Source organism: Nesoenas mayeri (genome assembly GCF_963082525.1).
Source record: "Nesoenas mayeri genome assembly, chromosome: 16".
NCBI classification, from domain to species: Eukaryota; Metazoa; Chordata; class Aves; order Columbiformes; family Columbidae; genus Nesoenas; species Nesoenas mayeri.
Window position 1 is genome coordinate 9,154,149 of NC_137562.1, and position 14,225 is coordinate 9,168,373.

At 42.2% G+C, this 14,225-nt stretch overlaps 1 protein-coding gene across 1 annotated transcript; it reads left to right on the forward strand.

The window, feature by feature from the left end:
• Positions 1-7,320: 7,320 nt before the first annotated feature.
• BIRC7 (baculoviral IAP repeat containing 7) lies at positions 7,321-13,677 on the forward strand (the record flags this gene model as incomplete). The annotated part of the gene is made up of 6 exons (XM_080354445.1): positions 7,321-7,828; positions 8,950-9,049; positions 10,330-10,411; positions 10,513-10,558; positions 12,639-12,710; positions 13,189-13,677. 6 exons carry the CDS (start codon positions 7,321-7,323, stop codon positions 13,386-13,388), a joined length of 1,008 nt encoding a protein of 335 aa, XP_080210571.1. The 3' UTR covers positions 13,389-13,677.
• Positions 13,678-14,225: the final 548 nt, after the last annotated feature.

Consider the following 14,225-nt stretch of genomic DNA (forward strand, 5'->3'; position numbering starts at 1 on the left):
GGCGGGCGCCGGGCTGCGGTGACGTCAGCGCCGAGAACGCGCGGGGCACGCCGGGAAGGGGCATGCGCGGGCGGCGGGGCCGAGCGCGGCCTTCAGGGTTTCCGCTCCTTCTCCCGCTCCTTTTCCTCCGTCTCCTCCCCTCATTGCGGCCATGTACGAGCTCCTTGGCCCGCGGGCTCACCCAAGGCGCTGAGCGGGGCCGGTCTGCCCTCACAGCCGCCCCTTAGGCGTTGCGGATCCGGCCCCTGGGCCAGTAGGAGCTGCAGCGCGGATCCGCTGTTCCCCGCCAGCCTGGCTGGAGCTGTACTCGCCAGGGTTTCTTATCCGGTTAATTAATTTTCTTTTTTCCTTCAAGAACCTGGGTGAAATCTTGGCCCTGTTAACAACAGCGGTTGAGGGTGCTGGGGCTGTTCATCCTGGAGAAAAGGGGGCTGAGGGGAGACCTTATCACTGCCTACAACTGCCTGGAAAGAGGTTGGAGCATGGAGGGGGTTGGTCTCTTCTCCCAAGTAACAAGTGATGGGACAAGAGGAAACGGCCTCAAGTTGTGCCAAGGGAGGTTTAGATGGGATGTTGGGAAAAAATTCTTCCTGTAAGGGGCTGTTGGGCATTGGAACAGTCTGCCCAGGGCAGTGGTGGAGTCACCATCCCTGAAGGGGTTAAAAAGGCATTTAGATGAGATTCTTAGGGTCATGGGTTAGTGCATTTCAGGCAGAAGATGTCACAGTATTTTGTAATAATTCAGTGCTGCCTTATGCCCAAGTTGAATCTCTGTAATTTTTAGGCAGGCCTGCTTTAAAGAGAAATCAGATTAAATGAAAGCAATGCCCTTTTATTTCAACTATTTGAGTTCTACCTCCTTAATGATTGTGGGTTGGGTTTGTTTTGTTGTTTTCCTCTAAATGTGTGGAACATCTAATGACCACAGCTGTTGCTACTTCTTAATAGCTTTTAGGTCTTCCTTAAGCTCCTTTAGTAAAGGTAAAGTTTGTAGGTACCACGCAGAACAAAAGGGCAGTTTCTGTGCTCCTTGATGTCCTGTAGTTTATGATATATTATATATTCTGATTACAGAAACTTGTATAACAATCTGCCACAAATGTGTTTGAGTTCTCATGACCAAATTGTAAATGTTTTTGTCATGAAACTGAAATCAACATTGTTTTGCTTTCTTATTACTTGTGTTATGGTAACACCCAGAGGCTTCACTGTCCTGCTGAATAACAAGTGTAGTAAATGATAGTTCACTCTGTGCAGGGAGAGAAATAAAGGGTTTTTTTGAGAGAAAGACAAAACCAGGCCTTCAACATGCATATAATATATTGTGTTACTGCCTGCAGTAATAACTTGAGGCCTGAGTTGAGCCGAGTGCCACCTTGTGTGACACTCATATCCAGTCCCATTGCTGCGTTCACACGGAGCTGGAGCTCTGACCCAAGTAATGAAGACTCTGCCACATCAGACACTAGTTCCAGAAGTTGCAAAGTCTTATTTGGAACTTCTCCATTGTCAATTTTGGGGATAAAAATGGCAAATTTTAGCCCTCATGAAAGATGGTAAACAATGCAATCATCCTTTCCTTTCAATGCAGTTAAAATCAGAGTCTCCTCTGTGTTTACATGTTTGGAAATTGTTACTTTGAGTTTGTATTTATTATTCTAATAAAACATCTGAAATGAATGGTCTACTTTCTTCTGTCCTTTTTCTGATCAGTCATCCAGAGATAAGGAAAAAGGTATTTTTGCATCAATCCTCAGCACATGGAGATGCTTCGAGTTCTTTCTTTTGCTTGGGTAGCAGGTAAAAATTAGGATTTTTTGTCTTAATTCTATTTGCCATATAGTATAGCTATGGACAAAGCAAGTTTGGGCTCTTGAGAGTCCCTGAATGAGCTGGAAGGGTGATTTACAGAATAGGGCTTCAAAAATCAATGTGAGACAAAAGTGAGTGGCACAGCTGGAGAGCGGAACAGCTGGAAGGGAGAGGGGAAAGCTTGTCTGGGTACTGGGGTGACAGGCCCTGCTCCAGCCCATGTGATTGGGGATGTTCACTAGTCTTGATATAGAAACTATGTGACTATGAATCATCCCAACCATGAGTGTGTGTGGGCAGAATGTTAGAGGTGGATTTGCTTCAGCACCCCAAGGTACAGGAGACAACAGCTATTAGGCTGTACCTGTTATTTGAGATTCAAAGACAGAGCATGTCAGGTGCTTATACATATATATATATATGTGCCTAAATCCATGTTTATGGGAGCACTTTTTTCTTTTACATTAGGAAAACGTGAGTTATTGCTTCTTCGTGGTAACTTTAAGAATGATCTTGTCTTTCCATTGAGAAGCACACAATCTTGTAGAAACAAAACCAGTATGACAAGAAGTCTTAGTTGAAATATATTCGTTAAGAGGCAGTATTCAGAATTATATGAACTCAGAATACTTTTGGAGAGTCAAAGTGTAACTGAGGGGGTAACACAGGTGTTTGTTTGCTTTTGGCTTTGTTGGGAGAACATGGTGGTATGTTCTTCTAGTCTAAGAAAAAGTTACGGATACCTTTTTCTTCCTTTGCCAACAGTCTCTGAAATCTCAAAAGTGTTAATGCGTATATTACAGAACACTTTTTTCCCCTCCCTCAAATTTAGATTTTACAGGGATTTTTTTGCAGCCCCATCTGCTATGGGCATAGGGGTAAAATCAAACATTGCCATGCAGGATTCATCTCCCTCCTGCACCCTTGCAGAATGTAATCAAAGCAAGGATCATCCAATCGTAATTTCCATCATTTTAGGGTGAAAAATAAAAGCAGACACACAGAGAAATAGTGTTGGTTCTTCTCTTCATGCCACTGGCACATTGTGAAAACGTGAGAGGCGAAATAATGCAAAGAGCGTGGCCTGTGAACGCATCTCGTCTGACATCGTTGTCACATGTGCTGTTCTTCATTAGACAACTTCATCCACAAGCTGTAGCAAGGAGCTCAACGGAGCAACGACCCATCACAAGGACCCTCCCGTGTCTCCCTCTTGGTCTTCATTATCCACAGCTCTTCCTTACTGCTGTCATGTAGTTTTCATTAAATTGTAGGGCCAGTTTGTCTTTGCTGAATTATTAGAATACAGTCACCTGTTTTTCACTTCAGCTTTTTGCAGTGTCCTTCACATTTGTCTATTGTCTTCTTCATCTTTCTATCTTGCTATTGATTATTGATACAGGGACAAAATAAACCTATTCCAAGTCAATTTGCATGGAGAAAGAACAGATGATCGCTAGTGTCAATAACTGAAGAACAGGTCTTTCTGCCTGTTGTCCAAGCAATATTCAGACAGGTAGGCACATCGCTGCAATAAAAATGTATTCCAAACTATAGCAGAATTGTGAAATCAGGTGTTCCATGTTTCTCGATGGCTGATTTTCCACCAATTAAAAAGTAGGATGAGCTCCATTAACGTCATGACAATGCCTGACAAATCCTTCCTTAAAGGTAATTAATGGCTGAATGCTGGTATGTACATTAGTCACAAGTCGATAGGAATCTCTTCCGAAGAGCTGCTAGTTATATTTATGAACAATTTGGAGTAGCAATGTCACCCAGTTCACGTGAGGTCACGTCTCCTGGTCCTGTTCCTCCTGCCAGGCTTTGTGCAGGGGGAGAAAACAGAGCACGAGCGTGAGGCTCCACCTCAGAACTGGGAGGAACCACGAAATTATCTGAATCAGTGAGAGGGAGATGCTGGAGCAGAGAGGGAAAAGAAGCACAACTGATCTCTGGGGAAACCAACCAGATCCAACTCAGAAAAGAAGGAAGGAAATGAATATAATTCGTGTTTTCCATGCTCGCTGTGGGAATTGTACATAGCCATCCAGTTCTCTCCATCACATTCATCTGCAGAAAACTGAAAAAGGGTTCATTCAATTTGGGGCAGCATTGATTTTTTTACATATTTTTTTAAGTATTCAGAACATTGTGGGAAACACACAAACAAAAAAACCCAAACCAAAATGAAACAAAAAAACTTCAACAAATAGTGGGTGTGGTTTAGTTTTATTCCTTTTTTTTCCCCTCCATGATGTTTCGTGTTCACTGGCAAAAGCAAAGGGGGGTAGAAAACCAAATAAAGAGAAAAAAAGACCTTTGAATAAGAAACTCTTTTTTTTTTCAGCTCTAAATGGCATTTGGAAACATAAAAAATAAACTGCCAGAATCAGTCAAAAGTTTGTAAATTAACTTATAATTAACTGCCTTTCAGCTGGCCCCTCCGAGCCTTTATACAGCTCTTCTCTTTTTAACAGTCACAAGTGGAATTTGGTCTTGGCAATTCTTTAACCTTGACAACAAGCTGTGGGGCAGCAGCACTACCCAGCAGATTGTAAAAGGTGATGCCTATGAGCCGGCAGATTCCCGAGCAGCCTCTGGAGCAGCCGTTTGGTTAACTCTGTGTCTTTTATTTTTTAGGATATGTTCTTCAAGAAATTAAGATAGGCTTATGAAGAACAGGACTGAGGGAGCAGAAGATAATGTGCAATTGCATATGCATTCGTTATGGACAAAAAAACCCATAACTAAACAAAAACCAACCAACAAACAAAAAAAACCAAACAGAATTTGTACATAAGCACTGCCCTCTACTGCTTAGGGATTTTCATTAACGCATATTTAATAAAAAAAAAAAAATAAAAGCTGGAGGATGTTTGAATGTAATTTTGTATCTTTCCCTGGTGACTTCCACTTATAAAGATGAAATCAGGGCTGTTTAATCAATGGAGAATTTGAGCACAAAATGAACCAATTGGGGCAAAACAAGCATTAGGAATGGGCTCCGTGTCAGGTGGGGCCACTCACAGCCTGGAGGGTTCCTGCTGCTTTAGGGAAGGTCTCTGAGTATCTTGTAGCGTTGGGAGAGTCTTAGTTCTTGGAAGCGTTCAGGTTTTTTTAAGCATTTTGCAGGTAAATTTCTCTCTCTGCTTTTATATATTTATTTTTTAATTGTGCTGCTCATGTGGAATTGTTGCTATTAGCTGTTGCTATTGCTTTGGAAGTGTATTACTGTGTAGGCGTAAGTAGTGGGTTGTGGGAGAGTATTGGCTTTTAGTGGTGGTGTAACTATTGACAATACCAATTTTAAAACTGAGAGCTTTTTAGCTTTGTTAGCTGGGTTAATGGATCTTCTGTAGAGCATATAAACCACTTTAACACAGGTAAACTGTAGTGTGTTTCTTCATAAACAAAATATAAATTTAGTTGATCTCTATGTTGCATCTCTTATTAAAAAAGTTTGATTCAGCTGTTAAACTTTTGGGTGGAAAAACATTTCTCTGTGTTTTGCTGTGATGTGTACTTCCCAACGGGAGGCAGGCTAAGATAACTCCATTGCCTTCTACGTGGAAAAGGGTGTTTGTTGTAGTTTAACAGCTTTCATTTAGTTCAGGCCTAAGATGAGAACAGCGCTGAACCAGATGGACAAGTCTCTCCATTCCTTTCTGTGTTCTGAGAGCAAAATCTGCTGTGCAGGCTGAAAAATTGAATCATTATAAGTTTGCTGAGCTTGCAAATTCTACTCTGTATCAGTGACTACTATTTTTTTTTTTTATGGATTTTTCTTTATATCAGCAGCATAGTTCTTGAGTAACTACTTTATTGTATTAAATAAAGCACAGTTTTAAAACCGAACTTTTGAAGGTGTGTTTTCCTGCAACTCTGGTTTCTGTGAATATGATTATATAAGAAAATTCTAGTTGCTAATGAACTTTCTTGCTGCTTTTCACTGTGAGAGGCATGTGGTTGAGCAAGCCTGTTTTGCTTTTACAAATCTCACTAAACTTATAATACCTCTGGAGGACAGATTTTCTTAACTTAGGCTACAAGTCTTGCAACTAAAATGCCATGTAAGTTTTCTTCCTTTAAATGTACTGCAGCACTTAACTAAAAGGAACAGGTACTTTGGAGGTGCTGGAGGCCACGAAAAATCTCTGCAGCTATACCTGCAGAATAGTTGTGATTTTGTTAATGATGGTTTGTATTAGCTTTGAAACACCATATATTTTTAGGGGTGTGCATATATATATATATATATATATAATTTATATATTATATTATTATATAATATATATAATATATTGTATATACTATATATTATATTTATATATATTATATATATCATATTATATATATTATTTATATATGTATTATTTTTTAATAACTTAGTATTTGCCTGTGTGATGTTTTAGGTCCATGTGCTTGTAATTTTTAGCTTTGATAACCAGAAGATAGTCAGCGCTTCCTTGAGATGAAGCGACCTATTGAATTAGGTGCCGAAGGGATTTTTCAGGGCGCTTCATTTAAAAAAAAAAAGAAAAAAAGGATTTGATTGCACCTACCAATTAGTCACGTGTGTAGTGACTTCACTCCAAAGGAATTATTTTTGAATGATTAGTTAAATCGATCCTGATTCTCAGTTGTGTAATTGACCTTTTGAAAGTGTATTTGCCAGCTCTAGAGAACGTATTGGAAGCAGTAGGTGAGTTGCAGTTCAGCTCACTTGCTCAGCGAAGGGCTGTTACCTTAAGCAGGATGAGGCACATAATTGGGCACTAAATAACTTTAATTTTGTTCTTCCACTTACACAGAACTACCACAGGCAGAAAATGTCACCTCTTTGATTTAAGGACACCTCCCTGTAGAAACCAGACCTAATTATTTTAGACTGTGTCCTGGAGAAGTCATCTTTTATAGAGATATTTTTATATATTCGCTGTTTAATTAGTATAATAAGGTTATGAAAAATCTACTGATATTCTGTGTAGTGTTTGGCTGTAAACTGAACATTATGAGACGCTCTGGTATGGCATGCCTTAAATCTGGTTTTGGAGGAAAAAAATAAAAAGCAGAGTCTTTTAAATGTTAATTTAAAGGCTGAGCAAAATGACTGGGGGTTTATGACACTGATCAGATGCCAAAAACTGGATTGGCTGAGCTGGGGAGGGAGATGAGGTTTTGCTCTCCCCTCCGCTGTGTGTTCCCACAAGCATCTCTCCTGTAAACTGGCAGAGGGGCTCAGAAAATTCCAGTCTCTTCCCTTCGGACACTAATGAGGACTCAGCAAAAAATCCAACAGCAAAGTACAGAGGCACCGGATCTCTGATTGGGCTGCAATTCAAGTGCAGCTTTGTTAAGACCAGGAGTTTTCTGGAACATGCGCGGGGGTGAGCTGTGGGGATGTGGGACAAATCACGCAGGATGGGTGCCGCCTGGTCCCGGGAATTCAGCTGACTGCTCTCATGCTCATTATCTTTTTGTCTCATTCTCTTTCAGAACGAGGACATGGGGGACATGACGCCGGCGGAGGAGCTGGAGCCTGGGGCTGCGTCCTGCCAGCTGTTTGACCCCAGCATGAGGAGTGAGGTGAGAAGGCTGAGGACTTTTTGGCAATGGCCACACACCGCCCCTGTGTCTGCTCGAGATTTAGCCAAGGCTGGCTTCTTCTTTGTGGGTCCGAGAGATCAAGTGCAGTGTTTCTGCTGCGGCGGTGTCCTGATGGACTGGGGACCCGGTGACTGCCCGGTAGCAGAGCACCTGAAGTTCTTCTCGTCCTGTAAATTCATTCGTGGTGAGGATGCTGGGAACCAAGAGATGTTTCCTCTCCAGGAAATCTTTGACACTGTAGATGGGCAGTTCCTCAGTCTTCTGCAGGGGATAGATAGTGAGGAGGCAGCCCCACAAAACCCCGAGATGGTGACAGAGGAGATGAGACTATCAACGTTTCGGAATTGGCCCCAATATAGTGACATGCACCCGGAGCAACTGGTGAGAGCAGGGTTCTTTTATACAGGTAGGTACTCCACGGAAATGTTTTTAACTCTTATTCAAGTTAACTTTTGAAGGTGTCACCATGTTTTATTGCTTGTACAAATACTTGTATGTGTCGTGTGTTTAGAAACCACATTCTTCCTTCAGCATCTGCTGCTTCACTTGCTGCTTGTGCAGAATTCACTTCAATGTTACCTCCTGTTTGGATACTGAGGGGTCCCCAATAAGTCAATTCCCTTAGCAGCAGGAGTGCAAAAAGGGGTGTGTGTTAAACAGATGTTTTACTGGCAGAAAATTGTGTGGTTTAAGATCCATTGAGCCTATTTATTAATTGCATTTCTAAAAGAACTTGAGGCACTTACTTGACATGTTGTGTTTTGTACAAGCTCTGCCTTGCACTGAAGCCTTCTGTTCTCAAAAAACCACCCAAATCTGGGTGGAACCTGTAGGTTGTCAGCCCATTTGGCTATCACTGGGGTTTTTGCTGTGGGGACTCTGCACTTGTAATAGAGAAATAAAAAGGTGATCAGAAGAACTCTGGAAGTGAGCACTTGGGTGAAGCCAAACTCCCTGGTGGCCTTTACTGACATAGTTTCATTGCCCTTAGGACAGGGCATTTGTAGACAGTTCTTCTTTACTGTTTTTGGCTTTAATTATTTTTCCTCTTGTGATTTCTGTGAGCTGAAGCACAGTAGCAGGATGGATAGCCTGGGACTGTGCTGGGGCAAATTCTTCTATCTGTGAGGTATAAGGTTTTTACATTGCCTGGCTGTGCGTGCTGCTGGTTATGGCAGGTCGTGGTTAGGAAGCAAAATGTGTTTATAGGTATAGTTAATTGCAGCTCCAAACACAGGCAAGAGGAGGTTGCATAGGAATGTGCACACAGGGGAGCTGTGGTGCTCACAGTCACGCTGCCCGTCAGCTTGTGACCCAGTTCTGGAACTGTCTCCATCAGCTGCAGCTCTGGGATTTCAAGCTCCCATTGCATTTCCTGCCCCTTTACAACCTGCACAGTGTTGGTAAATTGTCATGTGTTCTGTCTGGTAGCCCATGTTTTGTGCTGAATCGCTCCTCAGATTCTCACCCAGGGCTAGTAAAGCATTCGGTGTCTCGGATATCAAATAATCTCTCTGTCTTTTTCAGGACAAGGTGATATAGTGAAGTGTTTTTACTGTGATGGAGCTGTGAGGAACTGGTCATTCAGAGATGATCCTTGGAGGGAACATGCCAAATGGTATCCAGAGTAAGTCAATCTTAGTTGACCAATGTCCCTCATAGCAAGACCAAAAGATGTGCTGTGCATTCCACACAGATTTCTTCTTTCATAAGATAGTACCCCCAGTTGAGAGGTGAGTCACAGGTGTACTGGTAATGAGTGCTGCTTCCAGGCTCTGTTATTACTTTAGTTTTAGATTTTTTTCTATCTAGCTAGAGCAGGTGAAAAGCTAGTCAGGTTATGTTCAATTATGTTTAACTGCAGAAACTGTTGCAATAGTCTGTAACCTTCTGGAAATCCCTGAAATCTCGAGAGAGGCTCTGAATCTTCAAGGTCAAAGTTGCACAGCAAGGGACCATCTTAGATCCTGGTAGTGGGTCAAGATAGAAAACTGGTTTCTAGGTTGGTTGCTTAGTCTGTACTGTCTTCCAAAAGTGCCTTCCTCTCACTCTCCCCTCGCATGTGGAAGAAACGAAGATTGGCCTGAAGACCTAATCATATCTTCAGCTGCCTCTCCTCTCCTGTTTCTCCCTTTCCACTCTCATCAAAAAGCAGCTGATGTGTGTCTGGTGTCTCTGCATATGTACGATAGTTCTCTTACTATAGGACAGTTGGCTTCAGTCCCTTTGGGCTTCTTCTCAGGCATTGCCACATGTTCTGTTCCAAAGGCTGTTTTATCACTCCAGTGTTCCGCGTTAATGACAAAACCTACTGGATGATGATTGTCTAAGCTTGTAACTAGTTTTTTTACAAAGAACTGTACAAATAGAAGTGACAAACCTAAATATTTAGGCCATCTCGCTTTTTAAAAGCAAAACCAGGTGTTCAAGCTCAGGTAGAATGGCATAGTTCAGACCTGAGATTTTTCTAATTTGACCTAGAGTTCACCATCTAAAAGTTCAATTAAAATCACTTTGACATCAAAGAACAGCTTTGGTTTCTACTGCTCTGGGGTAAAATAAGGAAGGTACTGTAAACCTTGTTTTTCTTCAGCAGTTTTATGTGTTTTTCTGTGAACTGGTCTATTGCCACGTTTCCTGTGATCTGTTCTACAGAACATTGGAACTGAGCTTATCTGGGGCCAAACATGCCAACTGGATTAAGGGAGGAAGCAAACTGAGCCTTGTATCGTTGCCCTTCATGAAAGGAGGGGTGGGAAAAAAGACCATGATACTCCCTCTTCTTTAATGAATATAGTAGTTTACTCATAACCTTATAGCACCTTTTGCTTCTAAAATTCAAGCTACTACTGCTGCTTTCACTTGAGGGATCCTGTACTAATGTATTTAAATCTTTCTGCTTTATAGGTGTGAATTTTTATTGCGATCAAGGGGGAGAGAATTTGTTAGCAGTGTTCAGGAGGCCTTTTCTAGCACCCTGATATCTCCAGTAAGTCATGAATATTTTCTGTAGAGTGGAAGGGGGTTTGGTAGATAGGGGGAGTTTTGAACACGTGCTTCTCTTTTGTGACTATTTTGTGACATTTTCAGAGAGATTCCTGGGATCAGACTGAACAAGATTCTTCTGCTCTCCAAGGTCAGTGCTACAATTATGTGGTGTTTTGTCTTCTGTTGGAAGTGGTGTGGTCATCATCTGCCCCCTGCCTAGTCACTGTGCACTCTGTAGACATGCTGTTTGGGAGGTGTTTTGATATCCTAGAAGCTGTTTCACTTTATTTTCATGAATTGTCTCTAGCACAAGAAGCAAAATTGCCCTTGTGAGACCTCTTGGTCTAAGACCAGAGACATTTAGCTAGTCTGGATAATCATGTGACTTTGGGGTTCCTGTCTAACTGTCCTTTGACTTGTCCATGCTCTTGTTGTCCATCCATAGAGTCTTTCAGACTACAGCATTTCAAACCTGCTTGGTAGGAGACCAGTGAACGTTTAGTCCAGTTGTTCATTAAAGTGTTGATCCCAGGGATCTGTTCCCATCATTTGGTCCTGGAAATTTAAGTAGGTGAAATTTGGCTCCTGTAACTGTGGAAAACTGTTTTTTTCTGTCTCTTGAAAAGCCTGTCCAATAGGATGAGCTTAAAGACTTCAGCCTTTGAAGGGACTGCCAACTGAATTTCCCACTTAGGTCTTCACTGGTGAATGGTTGAGCTAGATTATGAGGTAGGAGACACTTCAATTGGGATGTTCCACTTGATCTTCATCAAAGCAGTTTTGAAACTTCTTTTCTGGGATGTGAAAATGAAGATAAGGATTCTGGACTGGGGCCAAACATGGAAGACTTGGTTCAGTGATACAGTAGAATGAACCATCCAAAATTAGTCTCTTGGCTTTTATAAAATTACTTTGGATTACTTTCTTGTGAATTATGGTAGGAAGTAGAAACTGTAAATCTGGACATTGATCTAGATATATAGATAGCTCGAGGAATGTTCTAGAATATATTATTGCTCTTTCATAAATAGCAGCTTCAGGGAGTGGCATACTTTGGGCCTAAAGTTCTGCCTTTTTGGTAAAGTATCTGCTCACTGCTTTACAGATCCTTGGAGGGACTGGGTATTGCACGATCTCATAATGCAGAATGTCCTGCAGATGGGCTTTGACCCCATGTGGGTGGCTAATCTGATGCAGAATAAGTATGTGCTGACGGGGACTGCCTACCTGTCTGCACCTGAGCTGATCTCTGATCTGCTCCAGTCAGACCGGGAGGAGAGCAGCAGAGCTGAGGAACCTGGAGGTACGCCCGACTCGCACACCCGCCTGCTCGGTGGTGGTTTAACCTCTTATCCACTTCATCTTGAGCACTGCTGTGTCTTGAGGGTCTGCCTTCTCTCTTCCTAGGCTGGGATTAAGAGTAGTAATGTGCCCAAACATGCCTTTCTTCGAGAAGCTGAAAGATGAGGTTCTGCTTTAAAGAAACCTGAAGGGGCTGTGACTGCTGGGGTGTCAGTAACTATATCTGCCTCCAGTAGGCTGTGGTGTAGATATCCTCAGTATTTTTTGCTGCCCTTGGACCTGCAGTAGCAGATGGCTGCACGATACGGAGGCTGGTGCACAAAGTCACATCTGATGCGGACAGACATGGGCAGTTGTTGGAAGCAAGACATCTAGGATGGATGAGTATTTAAAATTGAATCAGTGACTTGATCAGAAATAGCCATACTTCCTGTTTGTTTGGATAATATATATTCTACTCATCAATGCCTGTCTTGTGTTATCTGTTTTGTGGAGTCTGTTTGCCAAGTGAGGTTTATTTGAAGATGCGGTTCCACATGGGCTTTCTCTGGTAGCAAGCCTGCTTTCCAAAGCTCCCTTCTCCATATCATGGTCTGCCACTTCTACAGCTAAGGGGAAAAAAAAAAGATTCGCACAAAACTGAAAATGTGATTAATTAGTAGTACAGGAGGATGAATGAGCAGCTGCTGGCTTCTGTCTGATAAATAAACCAACTTTGAGGAGACAGTGTGATGGGACATGTCTTGGTAGGGAGGTTAAAATACACAAAGCACTGCAGAGAACATCAGCTTTGCCAGGCTGAGTGGGTGAAGTTAAGAGCAGAGCAAAGAGGTGTTTGACCTAAAGCTACCAAAATCTGGGATATTTCACCTTTTTAAGAGGGAGGAAAGGGATAGCATTTAATATCATCTTTCCTGATTATACAGGTGCTGTTCAGAGAGAGACTGAAACATCAAGTTCAAGAGAAGAAACGCAATCTGTGCAGCAAAAGGAATCGGGTGCGCTTGGGGGACAGCGGTGGTGAAATTGAGCCTGGGCATAACTGGGATGGTTTTTGTAGTAATGGTATCAGTGGCCATTGTGTTCATTCATTCACTTTGAATCCTGATGGAATGTGAGCTGGCTAGTATGGTAACTGAGCACAGAGACCTTTATTCAGGAACGAGAGTTCCACTGTGACACAGACTGTTATGCAAAAAAAATCGGTTCATCAGGGATAATTTACATATTACAGTAAAATGATGTTGATCTCTGTCCCTGCTCAATCCAGCAGCTGTAGATAAGGCAGAGTCTATAATAGCTGTAGCTTTTCAGCTTAAATGAAATTTGCCTGAGACATGCCTTTGGCATCTTCAATCAGCCTCTGAACAAAATTAGGAGCAAGTTGCAGTCTGACTTCCTAAGATAACAGGACTGGCACTCTGGAGCTGTTCTAATACTAAGTGTGAGCGTCTTTTTTTTTTTCTTCTATTAAAGATGAGTCTTGGATGAGTACAGAAGAACAGCTCCGCCTGCAAGAGGAAAGGATGTGCAAAGTGTGCATGGACAGAGACGTGTCTGTTGTGTTTGTCCCTTGCGGCCACCTGGTAACTTGTGGAGAATGTGCCTCCAATTTGAGGCTGTGTCCCATCTGCAGAGCTGTCATCCGGGAAAGCGTGAGGACTTTTATGTCCTGAACTGTGACGAGCCTAAAGGGAAAGATAAGTCTATACAACTCATTCATAACACTGCAGAGAAAGAAAATAAGTAAATAGTTCAATTGATGCTGGAGCAATCTTATTTGCAGGGTAGGTTGGCATAAGTGTAAGAATTTACTAAATGTGCCTCCTTTGCACGGTGTTTCTAGTAAGAGCTGCTGGTTTGCTGTACTCTTGCTGATCTTGCTTAGGACCGTTCCAGAAAAACCTCTGCTAGTTTCTTTTGTCCTCCAAAAAGAAGCTTTTGTTGACAGATTCTCCTCCAAATTCTTGCATTCTACGATGAATCCCTGCTCTGTGTTGAAATCAAGGGCTGTTTTCAGTAGGCTGTCTCTGGTTCTTTTTCTCTCATTTAGCAGTTGTTTAGAGATTATTCTGCTGGGGTTGATGACTCCCTTCAGTAAGTCTGAGTCAAAATGGGAGCACTTCTATACAAAATGCATTCTGTTCAGACTAGAATACTCAGCAGCAATGTATCATGGAGGAGGGAAAATCTGGTTTCTTCTGAGCTCTTTGCTGTCTCCCCCACCCCCTTTTGAATTGTCAACGATTGACAGAATGTTTCAGTAATGCTCAAATCCATGTACCTAAGTGAAAAGTCTGCCTGTTGTAGACACTGCGACCTCTTTACTCTCAGCTGCCAGCCCGAGGTGGAACATGAAGGGCTCTTTGGTCAGGCGATGATCTCAAGGAATCTTCTTACAGAGCCTCTTCCCTGGCTGTTGGGTACTACAAGAAGATAACTAAGGAAATTTAACTTTTAGGAATTTAGTGTGCTGGCTAAACTGATGGTTCTTATTTTAAATGAAGCATCCT